General features: G+C 41.5%; 2 protein-coding genes across 3 annotated transcripts; one reads left to right on the forward strand and one right to left on the reverse strand.

Annotated features, from left to right (window-relative positions):
* Positions 1 to 345: 345 nt before the first annotated feature.
* LOC111270448 (microtubule-associated protein 1 light chain 3 alpha) lies at positions 346 to 7048 on the reverse strand. Its single transcript, XM_022850683.2, has 4 exons — positions 6236 to 7048; positions 2120 to 2225; positions 1791 to 1875; positions 346 to 1469 (listed from the first exon to the last, which is right to left on the reverse strand). Exons 1-4 carry the CDS (start codon positions 6294 to 6296, stop codon positions 1248 to 1250), a joined length of 474 nt encoding a protein of 157 aa, XP_022706418.1. The 5' UTR covers positions 6297 to 7048; the 3' UTR covers positions 346 to 1247.
* Positions 7049 to 7879: 831 nt separating this feature from the next.
* Positions 7880 to 22455, forward strand: Zir (dedicator of cytokinesis). Of its 2 annotated transcripts, none has more exons than XM_022850675.2 (16): positions 7880 to 8539; positions 11225 to 11312; positions 11585 to 11763; positions 12292 to 12577; positions 12842 to 13104; positions 13257 to 13476; positions 13717 to 14170; positions 14549 to 14937; positions 15206 to 15586; positions 15903 to 16202; positions 16390 to 17978; positions 18318 to 18568; positions 18854 to 19200; positions 19331 to 19442; positions 19677 to 19858; positions 20110 to 22455. In XM_022850675.2, the coding sequence occupies exons 1-16, from the start codon at positions 8517 to 8519 to the stop codon at positions 21226 to 21228; spliced, it is 6183 nt and encodes a 2060-aa protein (XP_022706410.1). In that variant the 5' UTR covers positions 7880 to 8516; the 3' UTR covers positions 21229 to 22455. The 2 variants fall into 2 exon arrangements, with proteins under 2 accessions (XP_022706410.1, XP_022706412.1); XM_022850677.2 differs by having other exon boundaries at positions 7882 to 8539; positions 15921 to 16202.
* The last annotated feature ends 172 nt before the right edge of the window (positions 22456 to 22627 follow it).

Here is a 22627-nt window from a genome sequence, read left to right on the forward strand (position 1 = left end):
CTAAAAGTTATATGGTAACGTACGCAGACGGAATGGTTGCCTTTCATCACCATATCTATAATAGTTCGTTCGCAACTGCAACGTAGCTTAGCCCTGTCAGAGCATACTTCAAAAATGGTATCCAACTTACCTGTAGGCTTAAAACCTGCAACCATAAAAATGCAAAAAGGTTTTCTATGAAAAACGATTTTGAATACTTACCCCCAATCCTTTTAGTTAGCTATCTTGTAGTTTTTGGAAGCGATAGAAGGTGGCTCCAACAAAAGATAGTTTTTTTTTCTTATTTCGCTGTATCATAGAAATATATTTTAGATTAATATTAATCTAACAAAACACAAAAAAACATGTGTTTATATTTCAAGGGACGTTTTCTTTCCTTGGCTTCTTTTCTTTATTAACTTTGACTTATTTTGTAGAAGCCACCTTCCCTTTGTCGGTACCAATCTGACAGCTGAATAGGGTTACATAGATAGTTCAGAACTTTCAGATGATTTTCTTCTATCTCACTCCTGTTGTCGTCGTGCAATTGAATTCGTGCCACCCTCGAGCACGACGACAACTCTTCAGTCTCTATCTGACTAAACGTTCCACATTGCCTGCGCGCTAGATTCGCCGCTATCTTGTAGACCATGGTGTTCAAGATCCTCGTCCTAGGCATCTCGCATTGAATTCGCAGACGCTTTTCATTTTGTTGCATTCTTCATCCTTTTCCTCTCACTCTATTTTCGCCTCGGCCGTCTCTTCTTTACCAGATCTTCCAACGTACCCATCTGCGCTTGTCCTACCTAGTCTAGTTTATGAACCTATCTAGCCGTCCCGTTGTTGTTAATATCTTCAATTATTAATTAGCTGTATATCGTAGGGTCGCTTATTGCGACATGATTATAACAGTACAGATTCATGCCATGGATAGTAATGTTTTCGTTTTTGTTGGAACAATTCAGCGACTAATACTGAACATCCGATGCAAATTTCGAACGTTCTATTAGCCGAGATTCCCTTGTCAGTGTGAGAGACGTTTAGTTTTGAATCATTATAGGTGCCTAGTTTTGCTATATACTCTAGTTAGGTTTTGTTTGATGTTTTTTTTTTATAACCGACGTTGATTTCTCGAACCTTCAATCATCACAATAATTTGCAGTTAATCAGTTATTGGCGCGTTATTCTCATCCATTCGCAGGTAACATCATTAAATCTATTTACTACGACGACATTTTCCGTGACATAGATCTGAGGATTTTGCTTCATCACTTAGCCTCGTCACTGAACAACAATTCGAGTTCAGACCTTTCGGCAGCTATTCTTGAAATGCAATTATTGCTGCAGTCAATGTGACTGGCTCCGAACACCTCCTGAGATGCGTACACCATATAGAGGTAACCATCTTCGTCTTTATCGGTGCTGTAAATTTCCGACATTGTCTTCGACAGAGGCGGCATCACACGCTGATTGACCAACAAGAAGAACGCCTGCAAGAAACAATGGACACAGCAGAACGAGAGTAATCACGTTGGCCTTGTCGTTATACAGGCAGCAGCGAATGCTTTCAGCATCTATCCAGCAATATGATCTAGGTTTACATTCAGTTCACCTGCACGCTGGCACAGACTCAAGTTTGAAGATACTGGAAATCTGTCAAGAATTGTTTCAAGCATCTTATTAATCTCGGACGCTATTTTTTTTACATGATAACTTTGGAAATCAGTGTCTTAATTGTGTTTTACTTGTCCTTGATTGCTTGGTTCCTATAAAATTAACACGAAGGTCAACAATTTCACTATGCTACATACTTGGTCAGGGTGAAGCTCGAGTCGTCTGCGGATAGTTCGGAGAAGGTCGCCGAAGGAAAGGTAGTCCGAAACCAGAAATTTCGACCTGAAACAATTGCCTCCGTTCTTAGTAGTTTAACATGTAAATAGCGGTCGTCCGGGACCCTACAATTAGTAATGTATTGTCTGCAAATAAGACAAATCTCTGTCGCGCAAACAGCACGTTCTAAATGAACAGCTTTATCTATTAGCGCTTTAAAAAAAAATATATAATAATAATAAAAAACATAAAAAAAGCACCATCATTTGAACTGACAATGTATATCGTTGTATATATTAAATATGGGTACCTGTCAAGACGCGGGAGCCGCTTTTCATTATTGTAGCGCTCGATAACGCACGGGATCTTATCATTATACTTGTCAAGAATGTCTTCGACGTCGCGCTTTCGTTGAGCTAGAATTGATTCAGACGGAGGACACGCACCGAAAAGTAAACAAAATAAAAGCTTTATTAGATTTATTGACCACCCCTTAAATCTTGCTAAATTAAGACCTTACTTATACTCTATTGTAAATCGAAAGCTGTAATTGAAAAGGAATGATTATTAATCAGATACGGATCCGATATTGTCGATTACATTGACGTTTACTAACGAGAAGCCACCTGGAGAAAAGGTTTTGTTTTGGCAGTATTGCACGCGGTTTGAATCACGAACGCGGCATCAATAACGTGATCAACACTTGAGACATCTAGCAGTGGAGAGGCACATATTGCAGCATATAAACATTTAATTGCATGAATATCCTACCTGATTCTTTGTATATTATTTTATCATACAGCAAGAATAACACTATAACTCAGGGCAAAACTACTTCAAATCACAGTTCCAAATGGAAAATATTAAGAAAGACTACACAAGGAAACATCTGGAAGTATGGACAGGAACAAGCGGGTCCCATAAATCTTTATGATCCAAGAAAAGGCGAGACTGTAGATCTGACACTTTTTGGATAAGGTTACGATGTTACCAGTGACACGTTACTCCCAAACCAGTATGTATAACAACACTGGCTGAAATCTTCATGCTGCGGTACCGCTGTCAGTGCGTTAGTCGTTTGTAAACAGCGATCGCCGAGATAATAGGGTTTAAAAAAGCGAGAACAAATAAAACTGAACTTCGAAAAAATTATAAATTACTATATATTACAATTAGAGATTAAAAAAATTACTAGCTGACACGCTCGTGCTTGTACGACATAATATATTTATTCATGTAGACACTATATTTTACATACAATGGTCAATACGCAGTACTTTTTGTGGTATAGCTTTGGCTTGGTGCGCCAGTTGCAAGTGTGTCGGCATACCCGCGTTCCAGCGAAGATACACCTTATGTTTTACTGCCTTGTTTTGCACTCGTGAGCAGATCATCAACCAGCTCACGACCGCGCAATATTCTAATCTGTCGCAAATCACTAATACTCCAATCAGAACAAATTAACAATACTATACTCCTAAAGAAGTTGCGTAATTCAAGCCGCTGCGTGTAAAAAGAAATGGTGATTTTTTACTCCCCCCCCCACCCTCGCACACACATTCGCTGTCCAGATGGGCTATTATCCCGTATTTATTATTACTTACTCATAAAGAAACGTATCTAACTGTTCTCAGCTCGCTTTTTTTCTCTCTAAAACAAATAGAAACGGGCATATTTTAAGAAATAAACTCAATATTTGTTGTGTATAAATTTTTGCTAGATTGACGAATAGTGAAGCACCCAGACCACCATAAACATACAGCGTCACTTCGTTTATTTCCATTTGGACAAGGACACACAATTAGTCCCTGGCCTAGAAACGAGAAACTAGAAAGCAAGATGGCCCAAGAACGAAAAGTTTGAGTTGGATACTACAGAAGAAAATAATACTCGGGTGTGGCTTGGTAAAAAAGCCGCAGGTGTGACGTAAACGAAGGATGAACAATACCATATTCAATCCCTATCAAAATGGAAGACTTATTGATAGGGGTAAAAAGATACAACGAAAGGAACTTTATATCGCTCTCTGAACAACAGGCATGCTCTAACGACATGTGTTATCAATGAACGGCTGTTTACCGTTTGGTGCGGTTCAGGCCATAAGTTACCACCTATACCAGTACTGCTACTAAGTCAAATTAAAAAAAATACTCATAAATGAATCTTGCAACTATTTGACAACGATTCCTAAAGTAAAACAGAGGGCGACCTGATAGCGCGTTCGTGTCTATATGCTAGTCTAGAAGTATCAGAAAATAGCTTTAAGACTACTTTCTTTACTTATATATAGGTACCATTTTATTAAAACAGTCGTATTGTTTCCGGTAAAAACAAGGTGTTGCTTTGTCAGACAGAGAACCAGTTAAAAAACACCCTTGATATTCGCATTCATATTGTGGCAGTAAGAACGAGTCCAAAAAGGCCATCGCCGGCCACGACCTGTTGCTACAGTTGCTTTTGATAGCTGGCGACGTCATCGATCATGCAGCAACTTCAGACGCCCACAATAAAGGCGAGCAATTCATGTCACATAGTTAACCTGTCCTTATAAGGGCAGACATATGCGTCGTATGTCACACAAACGTAAAATTGTATTAGCGATCGCTATTGCAAACCGCGACAGAATAAACATGGCTTAAAATCTCGATTAATTTCAGTATTCGTTGTATGACAAGTCTCATTCGACTCACGATGACCTAACAGAAACTGTCACCATGTGCAACAATATTAGACTACTCTCGTGATGAGATGCTACTATAAATAGCAATTAATATAACCATGTATGTTTATACATCTAATGTTAAATAGATATTTGTAAATGTACAATGCCGTCACCCGCGTGACTTCTGGCTATTGGCAGCTTTTAGCCGTCTGCGTTTGCCAGTCGCAGTTACATTAAACTTAGCTGAATCAGCTAAAATCAGCTAAATTTCTTCTTCGGGAACTTATCGCAAGCACACAGTCGTCAAAAGCATCCAGAAACGTTGAATTGCTTGTCAACTGTGTGGTGCCGACGAAGTTTTTGCTGGACATCGAAACAACGACATATTACTTACTACGGTATAGCCAAAGCTGGCGGCAGCCCCTGAAGCATATAGAACGAGTGCAGTGGCACTGTTCGGTAACTGCTGCCTTGGCTGATAAAATAGATGACGCCAAATGCAGAACTATGACTTCTTCTCAGTAGCTGAAATGAGCAGATTATTAGTGAGTGAAATAGCAGATTTGCACGATCTCCGTCACAGCCCTGCGTATTCATCTTCCGCCTTTTCAATTTATGTTACTATAACTCTACCAGCCAGAACGTAGCATTGGAAGAGACCAGCGACTCGTAAAACGCAGATTGAGCCATGTGACGCAGCTGTTGACCACAAAGTATGATGCGCTGAGGCGAATTTTAACGGAATATATACGCAATATTCGTACATCTACTTACATGCTTTTACTGAACTGGTATTCCGGTCTACGCAGCCATGACACGGTTATGTTATAATATACTGTTTAAATTATTACATATGCCACTAAAAATACTATATAAATTACCTTCATAACAAACTTTTTCTTTGATTATTGAGTCCATTTTTTTTTAAAAAACATTGCACTTTCTGATTCCCAATAGCATTTAGTTAACCATTTCATTATATTTCCATTAACCTACCTGAGACGTTGCTGTGAATTAGCAGCCGTCCACGTGAATACCGCTTATTTTATCAATTAACGGTCAACAACACCATGGTTTAACATGCCTTTCCATTGAACACACAGACTCTCTTTACCTCATTGTCAGCCCAGCTAATTTAATATTAAGGAAACTGCTCAGACATTTGCAGAGCTGCTCCAAGTCAAATGGGCTTCCCTTTGAACGCCCAGAAAGCGCCGTCTATTGTGAAAGATTCCATGAACAAACGTAATTCAGCTTCAAGTGGTAGCAACAAGGAACAGTGGAAAGCACGCCCGTCAGACCAGAAAGCGCGCGGAAGCCAGAAACAACTCACAAAACCAAAGACATACCCACAAGTCAAGGTCACATTTACGCTTAGTTCGGCGCATCTCGTTCTTCTTTGTTCGGTGTCATCGTTGAAGCTCCTCGAAGTGCCTTCTAATGACAGTACCCCCATGTGATTACACGACTATTCATTGAAGCACTCACTTCGCTGCAATCAATCGCTTCCCATGTGCTAAGTGTCAGTGATGAATAAAAATATTAAATATATAAAAAAATTAGATTTTAAAAAGCGCTTCCAGTCATTCTCATGTTACCGTTGTTCGTAGATAACATACTAGTGAAAGTAAAGTTGCTATAATAATGATTCAAATTATAATCATACTGATTAATACTAAACACGGGCCATCGACTAATACCTTCACCAGTGTTTTCACAAACTTTTTGCACAAACTAACAAACGTCTGGGTCTATATAGCTTACCGAAACAGCGCCGTTCCTTGAACGAGCGCTCTGGCATCGTCTCATTACATCCGCTGTCCATTTCTGCGCTGTTATTCTGTAGTACTATTTTGCAAAAAATATCACACAATTCCTTAGAAACTTGCTGAAGGTCAGTAGTTAGATTAACTCCTCGTCCAGCGAGAGAATGTTGCACACCGCAACTGTCTCAAAATGTTAATACACCTTGTTAAATTTCGCAGTCTCTGCATAGGTTGATCATCACAGCACGTTCAGATTATCTTGCACACACGGAACACGGGTGAGCAAAAATCCGCACGTTCTTCTAAAAGAAAAGCACGTAGATGTATGAAGCAGACTTCAACACTTGATTCACATGCGCGTTCATGCACTTTTGTTCCAAATCAGCGCAAACAGCAAAAAGCCGTAAGCACTAAAGAATTTCAACGCTATACGTCACTTGTTACAGAATCCGCCTCAATAGTAAATCAATCGTTATTCACGCGCCAGTTTTACGTTAACCCCGCCAAGTTTCAGGAAACGTCGTATGTATGTCTACCTGCTCGAGGTGTTCTTATCGTTATCACGGTCTTGCTACTGCAGTCGCTGCAAACGCGATGGCCACCACGAATCTTCGATGACACTGCAAAGCACATCCAGCTGCTACAAACAGCCCCTCGTCGTCGTGATCTATATAGCGCTAATAATACGTGCTAATGCTGCAGTTCTTGGTGCTCTTGGATCGTTACGTGCGTAGTAACTGGCAGCTCTCGCTGTTGTTTGACGGCTGCTCTCCTCTTACCGCTGATACGCTGTTGTCGTTGTATTTAGTCTCGCAACCAGCCGCTGCTCCTTCTCGTAAGAGACAAACGGACAGTTAAATAGGCGTGTAGCCAGTTCGCCGCCGCTGCTGCCGTCACTGCAGTACAGTCGGTGGCTGTCGTGGTCTTGGGGTATAGTAGGTGGACAGCACACGCAAGTACATGAAGCACGCACGAAAGGTCAACCGCTCACAGGATATCCGTCAGGAGCAGGTCTCGTTATCGACACTGAATCTGCTATACACGACGTTATCACTGGTCTCTTTGTCGCCTAAGCAGGAAAACAACGGTCTTTCTTCCTCCACGTTTCTGTTCTTCTTGCCAATTGCGCGTTTGTATTGTACCACACGCTTCTAGGGTTAACAGTGTGTAGCTCACTCAGATCGCTATTACTGCGGGTACCTGTCCTGGTGCACGTCTGCTGATGATGGACCCTAACAAGTCTAGCTAGGTCAAGACAGCGCCAAAACTGGCTGCAATATGAACGAAGGAATGGAAAGGTGAAGACGTCATCAACCAGACGATGATGATGATCAAAACAAATGCACTCGACTAAAATCAAACTTGCATTGACTGTTTGTTAAAGGGCACGAAGCTGTGTTCAGCATTAAGCGTCCGCACCGCCAGGAATTCTGTTGCCTTGGCGCCAAATTTTAGGAGAGGCCTTCTATCGAGAGCTTACGATGTCATCGGAAACCCGTTGGTCCTTTTTTATCGTTAACGTACCAGTCAAGTGAGCTTAGTAGGTGATTTAGTAGGTTAGTAATTAAATTAGAACTCATCTCATGATACCGATTTGATGATCAGCAGCCGACTCAAGCCATGTGTGGTACCAATTCGTCTGCAACAGCTAACATTCGCAGAACTGCCGCTACTCCGAACACACCCATGCTTCAATGTGTACAGACCATTCTGCTAGAGACCCCGTAGACCAACACATTCGTCGCATGGCGCCAGTCGATGTGCGAATCGTCTGCTTAATCGTCAATTAATCGCCATGATTGTTCGATGCAACTCGATCTAGTGGCGCTCAGTGAGAGAGGCGAAGGTGGAGGTGAAGCAGCTAATAGTTTCCGATCAATCTTCCGATCGTCGCCTGTTTCTTTCTCTAGCTCCTATCTTCTTCAACGACAGACTGCAGCAGCGACAAACTACGACGATGACGACGACAGTGAAGATCAATATCAACACGCTGCCGCCCCTACGCCTACCTATCTGTTTCCGGTGGTCGAAGTAGCAGCTGTAATACGTAGCCGCACAATGCGATCGGATGTTGTCTATGAGCCAGTAGACTGTTCTGCTCTATTGCAGTGGCGCGTACCGCTCGATGTTGAGCGCAGTGTTTTTTGTTGCCGCCTGTGCTAGCAGTGGGTGTAAAAATAAAAGTTATAAGAAGTAAAAGACACGACAGTGCTTTTGGAGAACAAAAAAAAATACAAACTAGCAGCTGCTGAAAGGACAGCGGCACGAAGCCGCTTCCGATGGCGGCTCAAAGATCTCATAGGTGCGTGTAGATGTTACTCTAAAGAGCTAGTTAAAATAGTGAAAAATGCCCAAGCAGGCAATTGCCATTTGGATGAGCTGTTTACCGGGGTGAACTGTCGTGAAGCTTGTGAACAAAAAGGGCTGCTGGCTGAGTGTCATGGCTGAGTGATACGTCATTTCATTATGTAGAAGGACTCCATGGTGGCTCTATGCTGCTACGGTTACTGTGGAACGCTCGAATGGCGACCGTAGACGGTGGGGTTATTAGGGGGAGGGTACGACGTAACGGCGTGTGAGTCACGCAACGTATCCTGGCAGCTAGTACAAAGCGGAACACATGGATGTAGTTTGTATAATAATTTTATTATGCTTATGGCATTCTTCTATTGTCCCTAAAATTATTATGTCAAATCACAGAAGCGTTGTAAAACAGTAGTAGCTATAACTGATGTCTTCAAACTCGATCTTGCTTTTGACAGTGCACACATCGAGCAACTTTACGGCAGTATTTATTATTTGTAAAGGTAGTGAAGACAGTGAGATTTATTATATGTTTAAGGAAAATGTAGACGGTCAAGTATTACTCTCACGAACTATAAGGGCTTCTGTTGAGTTAGTCGAAATATACAGTGGCCCAATGGGTGTATTGGACATTGAGAAACTATTGAAGCCGAGGTTGTTTTCGTATCATTTTATCGTTTTAGTATGTTATAATATTAATACCTAACAACTTCAACGAATCTCTATGTTGCGTCTCGAATGTCGTAAAAATACTCGTATATAATTCCCCAAAATTGTTCTTTTCAAATGTATTTTAACAATATATAATACTCTGTAGTACGCAGAACAATGTCGCTTTGCATTAGGATTGACGTAACGCATTCATCGAAAGGAAAAAATATTTTACAATTAAACTTCCATGAAATCGCATCGGTTCTTGTTTTAGTTGTTTTCATGCACTTCTGTTTTCATTGATATGCATGAGCATTCATATATTTCATAACAGTAAACTATAATTATTGGCTTGGTATAATATAACTCCGAAGCTGTGGTTTCGCTTGTCGTGCTCAGTAGTAATATATATATATATATATATATATAACATAAGAGTTAACCAAATTTAAAGCTGATAGCCATGAATACTGATGCACGAGACTTCCACTAGTCAATATCCGTCGTCAAAAAGAGCTGGTACGAAATGATTAATTTTAATATTATACAATCACCAGTGATTTATAGAATCGAATGCCATCACTTGAGCATCAGCGCCGTTCGTTGATATGGAAAGTGAACATTATTTTTGGAATGTTTCACGGAAGCAACGTATATTGTATAGAGTTTAACATGCGTCATTGTTATTAGTCGAGAGTGACACTATTCCGATTTCGCGGACCCGCGCAGTTTCACCAGCAGCTTATACCAGCCCATGTTTAATAGGTGTGAATTTAGGGGCTGCGCAATACGTTTAGTATGACACGATATTTTCTGCATAGTTTGTTTGGAAATTAAATAAATATGCGAAATTATGCATCTGATATTATCTTAGTTGCTGGTTCAGGCAATTGGCATCCTCTGGAGCGAAGTGTGGCTTCGCCGGGTTTCAAACCTAGATTATCTCGCCTGTATTTGAATTGAATAGACAAAAATGTTATCAGTGCAGTATAATTGTCGAAAGAGTAACAATCAATCGTTTACTAGAAATATTTCGAAATTTGTTCGATCTTCTCAGTACCATGTTATCATGTGTGCGGTTTCAAGCCGAAAAGTCTGCAAGCTTCTGCTGGGACCACTGTGACACAGTATATTCTCAGATTTGTCCACATGGTGTACTAATTAAAGTATTTAGATTGAACCTCATGATTGGGAACAACCTTGCTACGTCTAAATTTTTCAAAAGCGTCTCCAGTTCCAATTGTTTTAAGTATTTCCACGTATCGCAGCCTCAAGAAGGTTGTACTGGTGTTTTGGGAAAAGGTCTCGTTCAACAAAACAGAATTGTTTACCAATGGCTTGGTTTTAGATTTACATCTTTAGGGCCGATGTTTCTAAGAAAGTATCGAACGGTCGATAGCTTTCGATGTTTGTTAAAAGTGCAAACACGAGCATAGCAATATTCGTTCAACAACACTCTGTGTCGTTCTGTCCACGTGTTATATCGGAGCAATTATGCTGAGTGGTGCATTTCGACGGATGCGGTAATTCTAAAGTGAGGCTTACTCAAGCCAAATGTGTTTTGTTTAAAAGTAATGTATTTCTTTGTTAGCCACGCAATTAATTCATCGTTGTCGATCATTGCCGAAACAGTATATGGTGTTGAAAGTTCAGCGAGCGAAGCATTTCATAATCCAATAAGATTGACATTTATAATAGTTATACATAGAAACGTAGTTGATTTACCGGAGTTTCGAGAACTAGCAATTACCCACGGTCTTGAAAAAGAGATCGAAATACACTTAGAAGAGAAAAGGGAGAAGAGAGAAATGATTTTTTATGTATTTTGGTCAATTCTTCAGTGCAAAATTGCTGAAAATAGCGCAAACGTTTTTCATCAGTACGTGCAATTTCACCTTCACTTTTTTATTTCGCTGAACCGGACAAAGGGGCAGTTTTGAAGTCCAGACAGCGAACGTTAAAACTGAACAGTTGGTTTCAAGGGGTTCTACAAGTTTTTGCATCCCTATTTTATCTGCGTTGATTATTACAGTTGTCGGGTGGAGCTGCGGCGAGGAAGCGGAGGACAGGGTAATATCCGACGAGAACTTTCCCGGATATCAAATGGATCACACAATAGCGTAAGTGGAAAGGAACTTTGTTCCCAACGTTTTAATCCTATTTAGACACAGCTTCTATTTACCTAAAATAAGGTACAGTTGTTCGTGCATCTATTGAATTTACAGCGAAAATCTCTCACTGTAGTTTACTCGTTATCGGATTGCTAGACAAGCTACCTGATAGTTGATATGCGAGAAAAGGCATTTTAGTTGATATACGGTCTATTTGCAATCAGTAAAATAACAATAATAATAATCATATTGTGTTTGCTTCTATGATTTTCTTAATGCAGATCGCACTTTCCGATGTTGTGGAGCCCCTTGAATTTGAGGATTACCTCTTGCAGATGGGTGATGCCATCGATCGGGATACTCTGCGGGATGTGGTCCTCTTCCCAAGCGACGACATTGAAGTTGGGGTCGTATCGCGAAAGACGCGTACGATTGGCCCGATTGTTCCCGACGAAAAAGAGTGAGTTGTATTCTATTTTCTTCTCCTCTAACAAGTATAAATTGCTTACAGTTTGCATAGACTTCTCATATCATAGATATATGATTTCGAAAGGCAAAAATGATGAACGATTGTTTGTATTGCCGATATTCTCCGGCCGTCGAAAGTAGGCATTTGGGCCACTGCAAGCCAATATGCGTAACATGGGAGGCGTTGCACATTGTACTACATTGACGTTTGTCGGGGAATGACGTTTCTAAACAATCCAGGACTGTTGCACTTTAAAGAGGAATTAAATTAACTCACTCTGTTAATAGATCAAAATTATTTTTATTATTGTTATTGTTTACCACTATTATTACTATATATAATAGTTTATTTCAGCACAGCGAGCGAAAGTATATCAACACTTGAGGGTAGGTAGAAATATTGTAATTAATTGTTCATATGGCAAGCAAGAAGGGTACGTACAAACTGAATACAAGGCACATTGTTACCTCGTGTCGTTGAGCGTATACTTGATAACTGATATTGTATAATATACCGTAGCTCCGAGCTGGAACCTTGGGTTCGATGCTGTGTCGAGTCGTTTACAAACAACTGGCTCGTGATAAACCGTAGATACCAGCACTTTAGCTCGGCACTTGGAGTACGCGATCGAACACTGGAACGGAGTCTGTTGGTCAGGAGCACCCCGAGGCAGGAATTCGAGATTGATATGGACTGCACCACAGGGTGTAGCAATCAAGATAATGCCAGCGTTATAACCGAAGAAGGTGACACAGCCTCGGAGACGAACGTCGCGAACGACGTGGACGATGCATCCAGTATTGCAGTTAGTATTATCGCACAAATGGTGCCTAGTTGTACAGGACAAAAGGTGATGTTGGGTTAGTGCTCGCTAAAGTAACTTTTCGTATTCAGCTCCTTGTTGCGTATCGAAACGAAACTGCATTTCGGCTGTAGCATTCCTGTGAATCTTCGGCAAGCTCAAGATAAAAGCGTGTAGAGTCTTCGAAAGCCTTTATATTATGTAATGTAAATATAGTAATTCTTAGTATAGTATCTTTTCACTGGTTATATGTTTCTTTCTGATTAGGACTCAGTGTGCTCACGCGACACTCCTCGAGGTAGCTGGGCTTCGTCTGTGCCCGACCTCCGCAGTTCAGCGTCAGATCCGTTGCTCGAAGGTCTTGTGGCAGGTGATCCACCTTCGGTTTCTTGTCAAGCTGGAGGACCCCCCAATTTGCTGGCGCTATATTCACCTCCTGTAGATGACGAGGCCGTTGATTCTCGTTCTGCCGCGGGGATCCCCACGGAAGTGATGCCCCATCGACTCCTTGTTAAGTGCCTGCATTTTAAGTGAGTTTGGTTTGGCATTTTTTAACTGTGTTGACTGTCAATCTGAAAAATGCACTTAGCCGAATCTTTATTGAACTATGCCATTGTCACACTAGGCAGTTTCTGCTTTTGAATATATAGGCTTACATGTGATTATGTGTGAATATTTTCAGGGTTGAACCGGACTTCGAACCTTTATTCCTCTCTATGGCTCTTTATGATTCCAAAGAAAAACGCAAAATCTCAGAAAATTTTTACCTTGATCTTAATTCCGATCTCATGAAACGAATGCTACAAAACCATGTTCCCTACGCCGATATGTCCACTCTTGCTAGATCGTGCATTTTCAACGTGAGCAGCAATTCTGCGCAGGACATTTTCCTTATTATTAGGGTATGTATTACAACAAATAGCCTGCGACTACCATTGTACGAGTGCAAATAGACTAGCAAAATGTTAGTATAAGGAGGCAATTGTTTACTGTGACATAGCACCTGAAAATATCCAACAATCAAAGCGGAGTAGCTGTATCTGTTTTTTAGTGTCGAAATTTTAATCACTTTAAAAATTATGATGACGATTATTATCATTATATTAAAACGAAAATAAAATGAACAACCGTTTTTCATGCAGGTGGAAAAAGTGCTTCAAGGAGACATCGGAGATAGCGCCGACCCTTATCTTAAAGAGGATCGTAAGGCTAAAGATTCGCTTCGTGTACAAGCCCAAGTTGTGTGCGAACGACTTGGCCGATATCGTCAGCCTCTAGGGTGGACAGCTATCTATCTGCAAAACGTGGTTCAGGGCACAACAAGCTTAGAAAAAGATGCCTCGTTAGTAACGGCCAGCGGATCGACAATTGGACGTCGCAGTTCTCTGGAACGAGGAACCAAGTTGGACTCATTCCGGAAGATCAAAGAGGTTCAGGCCAGTGATCCTATATTGATTGAGGGCGCTAACCGTACCCTGGATAACTTCCGGACATTGACGGTTGTGGTTAACCATCTTTTTAGACAAGAAATGGATAAGGTTAAGGATGAAGACCTTTACAAGTTCTTGCAGGAATTCAAGAGACCTACAGGCTCAGGTAAGCATCGAGTTGGGAGTTGTCTTTCGATAAGCGCAGGCCACCATTCCAGCAGAGCAAGATTAGTAATATTTGTAAAATACGTTGTCCTTTGATGATGTAGTGCCTATAAAATTTAGCGACACGTGATGGTCTAGATTTGTTGTGTGGTGGATGCCAGCCATCTGAAGTAACGCTTAACAGTGGCAACAGACGTGAAGCTCAAAGTATTTTTATGGGTGTAGAATATCTTTGAGATACGTTATCTCCACTGAAAGAATTTATTCTAAAATAAATTCTAAGTGAAAGCTGCCTTGATTCTCTACAGTACGCAGTAATCTATCAAAGTTATGGAAATTTTTGGTTTATTAATTTTACTTTCCGCGTTCCATATTGCAGCAACATTAAGCAAACGTCTAAAGAATATTCCTGTGACATTACGGCTGGAAATTTCACCATGTCCGGCCGAAGTGCAGAATGCACTTACACCCGAGCTGGTGCCTGTTATCCCACAGAATCCCGAAGAGCGGCCAGTAAAAGAGATCCTAGAATTTCCACCAAAGCCCATAATGCATTCACATGTTAGCTACCGTAATCTCTTGTACGTGTATCCGCGCAGTGTGAATTTCACTAACCGATTAGGCGTATCTGCACGAAACATCGCCTGCCGCGTGCAGATGATGTGCGGTGAGGATGAGATCTGCAATGCTCTACCGTTAATCTTCGGCAAATCTTCGTGTCCCCAGATGTCTACCGAGGCTCTAACTTGTGTTACATACCACAACAAGGTTTGTGGATCACGGTTTACTTTGTAGCGAAATTTAGCTGTAGTCTATTCTAGGAAACGAATCATGTAAGCAGTGTGTACTAGCGTATATATACAGTGTGTCAAGTAAGCGAAATACTGCTTTTGAAAACACACTTTAGCAGATGATGAACTAGAAGTTTTGTTCGAAGCTGAAGGACCTTTAAGACTTAAAAGAAAACGAAAACGGATGACAACTATCTCAGTGAATTCCTTGACGCTATCTCATGTTGTGCTGTACTCATTCACAGGTACCTGACTTCAACGACGAGATTAAGATGAAGCTTCCAGCAAGATTAACTGACCGTCATCATTTACTATTTACATTTTACCACATCTCGTGTCAACAACGAAAAGATGGCACGTTGGGCGCCGGCGGTGGGGGTGGTGGAGGCCCAACAAGCCTGGGGCCTACAGAAACTCCTATAGGCTATTCGTGGCTGCCACTTTGCCCAGCCGACTCGTCGACAAGTCCATTTGGAGATCACTCGCTTCCAATCATGATTGAAAAGCCGCCACCTTCATACTCTTTTCTACATGCGAATGTAGCTATACCGAACACCAAATGGTTGGACAACCATAAACCTTTATTTGACGTTTCGATACGAAGTGTATCAACGGTCTTTCCGCAGGTAGGTTGGCTACTCGTGCGAGCTTTTTTAATATCTCTGATCTAAATAGTATATAAAGGTATACTATTTTTATCTACACACATTGGTGGTACGTACATTTAGAAACTCTATAGCGATCACGACGCATTTGATAAAATTCATATTTTCTAGAAAGTAACTATTATTTTGCATTTTATTTGGTAATAATGTTTCCTGTCACTTCGCCTAGGCAATCCAAATACAATATGATATAATCTGTTTAGTTCTTACATTCAACCTATTATACGCATATGCTGCATATGACTACATCGTTGTGCACTAACAGTTTCATTCTCAGATCGATTTCATTTTTCAGGATTCGCACTTAGAGCATTTCGTACAATTGTGCAACCATCTTGAGTCTGGTACGTTGGTTGCATCCCGCCTAATTTCTGGTGCGGATACCTGCGAGCGTGAAGTACGCAACCTCATTCTCGAAGTGGCCAAGGCAAGCGCTGAAAGCCTCATTAATTTCTTGCCCATTGTCTTGGACCATCTCATAAAGCTGTTGGTCACTCCGCCATCGGTGTTTGGCCATACCATCGATGCGTCGGGCACAGTTTTCGAAGCCCTTTGTTCTGTCGTATCAACCATAGCGGTAAGTTATTAGACTATACGTTAATCTCTTAAAGGTTCTGCGCATGATATACAACAGCAGAGCAATTATATTTTTTATGCCTGTTTAAAAAAAACATCACTAAGGTTTAAGTTTTTTAATAAAGATAAAAAAAGGATCTAATATACCCCTATTATGTATCCCGAATCACTCGCTTTGGGAACCGTAGCAAGCCTTGGACGAGGAGAATGACCAGCACCGGCGATCTCCCCAGCTGGCCTCCTATATACAGTATCAGTGCACTCTACCTCATCCACCAGCCGAAGTTAAGACGGCCGGCACCCGCCCTACGTCTTCTTCAGGCTCCGCCATGGATCTCGAGAACGACGAGGAAATCTGCGGAATCCTTGAAAGGACCCGGCTAGCATCACCAACCCATACAACGTCAAACATATTTGTGCAGCCACCTCAGCTACCGTTTGGAACCAAAATTGATTGTGGGTTCGATCAGCGTTCCCGTAAACTTGTCCATGAAGAAATCATCAAGTACTGGATTAACAACCGATCCTCAACTGAGAACCCGCTCATGAATCAAAACTATCCGACGACATGGTTCTTTTTTGAATTGATCATTAAGTCGATGCAACAGCATTTGGCGACGACAGGTAAACTTCAGGCACCCCGAAAACAACGTTTTAGCGAGCGGTTTCAGGAAGAGATTACGGCATTGGTCAGTTCGTTGACGGATGAGATTATCGCCAAAGCGAATCCTGACGGCGCTGCCCTATACCTGAACGCCCATCTCGCGTTCTTTGTCCACGATCTACTCAGCATCATGGATCGAGGCTTTGTATTCCAACTAATTAAGCTCTACTTTAAGTATTTCTGGTCGAAGATATACATTCAGGCGGACATGGTAAACCACCAGCTATTTTCGCTTCGTCTAGATTTTCTTCGAATCGTCTGTTCACACGAGCACTACATTCCACTAAATCTCCCCTTGACGCCCCAGGCTGTCTTGTCACCCCCTGTGTCACCGTCACCATCAGTCAACAGCAGTTCGTCGCAGAGTAGTATTGCTCAACCTACGGAGCTTTCGCACGAGTTCCGGCAGACTCATTTCCTTGCTGGACTCGTGCTCTCTCAACTAACAACAGCCCTAGCAACGGAAAATGCCCCATTGCGTTATAAGGCCGCTTGTCTTGTGCTCAATCTATTGTCGTGGCATGACTGGGATCCACGCTACGCCGAGCCGGAAAAACGAGCTCGGATTGTCACGTTGTATCTACCTTTGCTGAGTATTGTCGTCGACAACGCTGCTATGTTGTTCGATTTCAGCGCGTCGCTGGAGCACCCAAATCAGCCTTCAAGGAGCACGCTCGAGGTGATCGCAGGTTCGAGAGTGACCAAGGTTCGAGATGACCATCTGCGCGAGGACACCTCGCGGCACCTGTTGTTATGCTTCTTGTGGCTGCTCCGCAACGCCGATAGGCGAACTCTCAAACATTCGCTGGCAGAATGGCGGCCCATTAAGTTACAGCGATTTGTTGCCATTCTGCGCAAGTGCGCCTCGTGCTTCCAGTACAAAGGAAGACAGAGTATTTATGGGAAGGTGACTCGAGGGCACATTATCCGCAGGTCATCTGATCTGAACCGTCTGAATCGGCTAGAGGAAGCCATCCTCGGTCAGGGATCGGCGCGCAGCGAGTTAATTCGACGAAAACTTCAATTGACTTCGCATGGCTCGTCGCAGCCGGGCACAGCCGGGATCTCCGCCTCTGCTGGGCAACCGACTTCAGCTCAACCCGAACAGCTACGGTGGGTTCATTCAATCTATACTTATTCTCGCGGAATTCATGTCCCAAAAACAATCGCGCAGTGAATAACAATTCAAAAGGAGAACTCTTTTAACTGAATGTAAATGAACACCTATTTTTTACACCATTTACATCACATCTAAAAAAGGGAAAAAATTAAGAACGATTCTGATGTTACCTCCGTGCTTTAGCAGAGCTACAAGAAACTACTAATGAATAATAATAATATAACGGAAACAATAGTTAGGACAGCTTGAAAAGCCGTTCAAAAAGCCTATGCATGTTTACATGAAATTCTGATAATCGTTATTGAACAATCCAGACCTGTTTTTTTTTATAGATGGCGTAAAGATATTGTGCGATATTCATCAGCGGATTCGAGCGATGCGGGTTCACGGCAAGAGCTGGATGAGCAAATCCACCTCGAGGGCAACTTGGCTTCAGAGGCGACTGCTGTGATTATCGATTCGCTCGACGTCGTTGTTCAGGTAGCTCTTCAGCTCGATTCACTTCAGAACCTTCTTTCTTCTTGCCACAAGTTAGTGCTGCATATTCTGGCGTGCAACCAATCAGCGGCCGTGTTGCAGAAAGGTTTGTGTAATATTGACAAGGTTAATAGATAAAAATCTTTACATTCGGTGTTTACTTGCCGTTAAGCATTGACACGAAACAAAATGTGTCTACGGCCAAGTTAAAGTCTAGACTGGCATGTATTTCGAAGTTTAGTAGGCGGATACGTTACCACTGAATTATCACGAGACCTCTTAATAGATACACTTCAAACTGTTTTTTTTTTGTTAATTATCAAAGCCCATACGGCTAAGGAAAATCCACTTTAGAATGCATCCGAGATCTGATGCATCGTGTTCCTTGCAGTTTTCGCAGTACAACGCTCTCTAGCGACACGATTTCCCGAACTCTTATTCGATGAGGAGAGTTCGGAGCATTGCTCGGAGTTGTGTCTTCTCCTGCTTCGGCACTGTTCTTCAAGGATGTCGGCGATTCGATCGCAGGCGGCGGCTTCACTCTATCTCCTTATGCGGCAAAACTTCGAAATAGGCAACAACTTTGCTCGCGTCAAGATGCAAGTTACCATGAGTCTCAGTTCGCTTGTGGGTCGCAGGACTTCATTTAGTGACGGCTGCCTTCGAATTTCGCTCAGAACGGTACAACTGTACGCGGAAGGAGACGCCGATCTTCATGGGACAGCCTTCCCTGCTCAAGTACGTTAATGTCACCTGAACCTCACTTGAAATAGATGTTTTTACTCTGTTTGTATAACACGATAGGTTAAAGCTATGAATATTCAATTACGAATAGTTCACCTCGTGATAATACGGTTTATTGTTTTAGGTTAGCGACCTGGTTACCAATCTCCACACGATCTTATCCGACACCGTCAAGATGAAGGAATGCGAATCCGACCCGGATATGCTTATGGATCTCATGTATCGCATTGCAAAAGGTAGGTTTGAAAAACGGTAACCCCAGTAAACTACCTAACCAGAGTAATTGTTTGAATTATTAACTATGAACAATTAATTCATTTTGTCCGGATGTATGTCATAGCTGTCAACCTACTCACTAACACGCATATTTAATATAGGCATGACTAATGTGTTGTGTGTGCAGACTGAATAAACGAACAATACTTTTGGAACGAGCTTAAATGTGTACTTTTTGCGCTGTACTGTAATAGGCTACCAGGATTCGCCAGATCTTCGTCTAACATGGCTTGCCAACATGTCTGGGAAGCACCTCGAACGAAACAATCACTCGGAAGCGGCTCATTGCCACCTGCACGCCGCTGCTCTTGTTGCCGAATATCTCCATATTATCGAACACAAAAAGTATCTCCCCGTTGGGTGTGCAGCATTCGAGGTACAGAATTAATTCAATCGTATGCGGTATTGGTTATGCTCGCGTAGAAAGGAAAGAAACGTCGACAACCCTGTAAACGCTAAATAGTTCCTGCGCCTAGCAGTTGATCATTCGAAAACAACCTGTTTAGCATTTTCTCTAAAACAGGCGTTTTACACTTAAATGCTGATGTAATAATACAAACCAAAACCACTAGAAGAAAAGCTAAATTATTCACCTTGCGGTTCATTTTTGTTTATAAATTATTGCAGAAGATCTGCTGGAACGTTCTAGAGGAGAGCGCAACGTCTGATGACGTTATTTCACCCGACGAAGACATTCGAAGTGCGCATTTTACGGAGCATGGACTTGTGGCTCTTTTAGAGCTTGCCGCACAATGTTTCTGGGAGGCTCAAGAATTTGAATCAGTCAACCACATTTACAAAATCGCCATTCCGATCCTTGAGGCTCATCGTGACTACAAGAAATTGGAAGAGGTTCATAAGAAATTGTGTCAGGGCTTTCAGCTTATGAGCAGTATGGGAGACAAACGACATTTTGGCACGTACTTCCGCGTCGGTTTTTACGGCAGTAAATTAAATGACATGAATGGAGTCGAGTTTGTGTATAAGGAACGGAGCCTCACAAAGCTACCGGAGATCTCATCACGTCTGGAAACGTTGTACGCTAATCGTTTTGGCGAGGAATTCGTTGAGATTATCAAGGACTCAAACGCCGTCGATGAAGAACGCCTGAATCCTGAAAAGGTTTATATACAGATCACATACGTAGAGCCGTACTTCGAACTGTATGAACTCAAAGATCGCACCACGGTTTACGAGAAGAATAACAAAATCATGAGATTCATGTACGCCACCCCATTTACACAGAGCGGCCGAGCGCACGGCGACCTCTGGGAGCAGCACAAACGAAAGACAATACTTACCACGACGCACGCATTTCCGTACATCAAAACTCGCGTTCAGGTAATCGATCGGCAGCAAATTGTTCTCACTCCGATCGAGGTAGCCATTGAGGACATTGAACGTAAGAATAGGGAGCTGGAAAATGCCGTCAACCAGGAACCGCCCGACGTGAAGATCTTGCAGATGGTCCTACAAGGCAGTATTGGCGCTCAGGTGAATCAGGGCCCACTCGAGGTGGCCAACGTATTCCTGGTAGAACTGGTTGACAATCGCACAACCGCTACCTATCATCAAAGCAGGCTTAGATTGTGCTTTAAAGAATTTATCAAGAGAATTGGTGATTGCCTTAAGAAAAATCGCCAACTCATTTCAGCTGAACAAAAAGACTATCAAAAGGAAATGGAGAAGAACTATCAAGTATTCAATGAGAAGCTGAAACCAATGATTCAGAGTCATGCACGCTAAGAACACAGTTCTCATACGGTGCCCCCGATGAAGGAAAGGGCAAAAAAGGAAAGAGGGAAGACGCAACTAATTTCGAGTAAAACAATTCTTCTGTACATATTCACCTTGTTTTAAAATAGTTGTGGACAACATGTATAATTTTCACCATGCGCATTATTACTACAACTAATACAGGAGCTGTTATTTAAAAGGATAAGTCAAATTGTAGATGGATTACACGTAACTCATAACTGATGAGAAGAAAACGTGTTTTGACTATTATCCTGCATGATCCAAAATTACATCAAAGATTATATTAATGTTTTCAATATTTTTTGTAGTCTGAATTGAACGTTGTTTTCTAGTGACGTCAACTTTGGGTTCAACATTTCTTCTACAGAACCTCACAAACTCGCTCTAGTGTTACAATCAGGTTTTTGCGTATACCATTTTTAAGCTTTATCTAAAACGGTTCTATAATGAAGATTGTAGATTTATCAATTAAGTGGGCAAAAGTATTGTTATTATTTTCGCCATTTTTCCATTCATATGTCTATATTGTTTTCAGCCAGTAAATTGACTCTTACCCCGGTAAGCTACCGGCTCAAATAGAAGTTGGGCTGGAAAAAATATGCTCACATAAGAAGATGTGATTTTGTAAGGGTTAAGTGGTATTTTGCAACGCTACTAGTTGTCAGATTATTTATAATATTGTGTGATTTACCAGAAACAACAGATGGGGTCGATGGATATCCCACTGTTCTTCAATTGTATTTAACCTAATAAGTGTTTAATGATAAATAAGGTTTCTCGATTGCATACAGATGGGATTGAATAAGTAATACAGCATTTAATGGGGGCATATACACGGTTTCATATACGGACGTGAAGGATAGAGCTTAATGGGTACCTAATAGAGTTGGTTCAGCCGTCCGTAACTTCCGTTCAAAATTACATGCAGTGGCTATATATAATAGATAAACAGAAGTGTTATGTATTTGTGGGCGTATGCGGCTCCGTCCCATGCGAATTGTTTAACATTATAAGTAATACCGAAACCAATATCAATTCAAACCGAGGTATAGGTTTATTGGAGATTATGTTATGTATCCTTCTGATCTTGTTGTCTGATTGTTTTCTTGAATCGAAAAACTAAAAAGAAAACGAAGTTGTTCAGACTTTCAATGCAAGAATGTCATACTACATATAAGACACTCAATAATAAATAAAAATATCCGTTTACTCGCACACATGTTGTTCTATCTATTAGTCTTTTTAGCAGCAAATAGGATAAAAGAATTGTTTTTCATTATCTTTTGTTTTAATCTTTTAGTTAGAGAATGAAAACGTTTTGTAGTCGAATATGGTGGTGTTTGTAGATTCAGCTGATTAAACCAATCTACTTCCACTAAAATCTGTA

Source organism: Varroa jacobsoni, unplaced genomic scaffold, assembly GCF_002532875.2.
Source record: "Varroa jacobsoni isolate VJ856 unplaced genomic scaffold, vjacob_1.0 scaffold_1473, whole genome shotgun sequence".
NCBI lineage: Eukaryota > Metazoa > Arthropoda > Arachnida > Mesostigmata > Varroidae > Varroa > Varroa jacobsoni.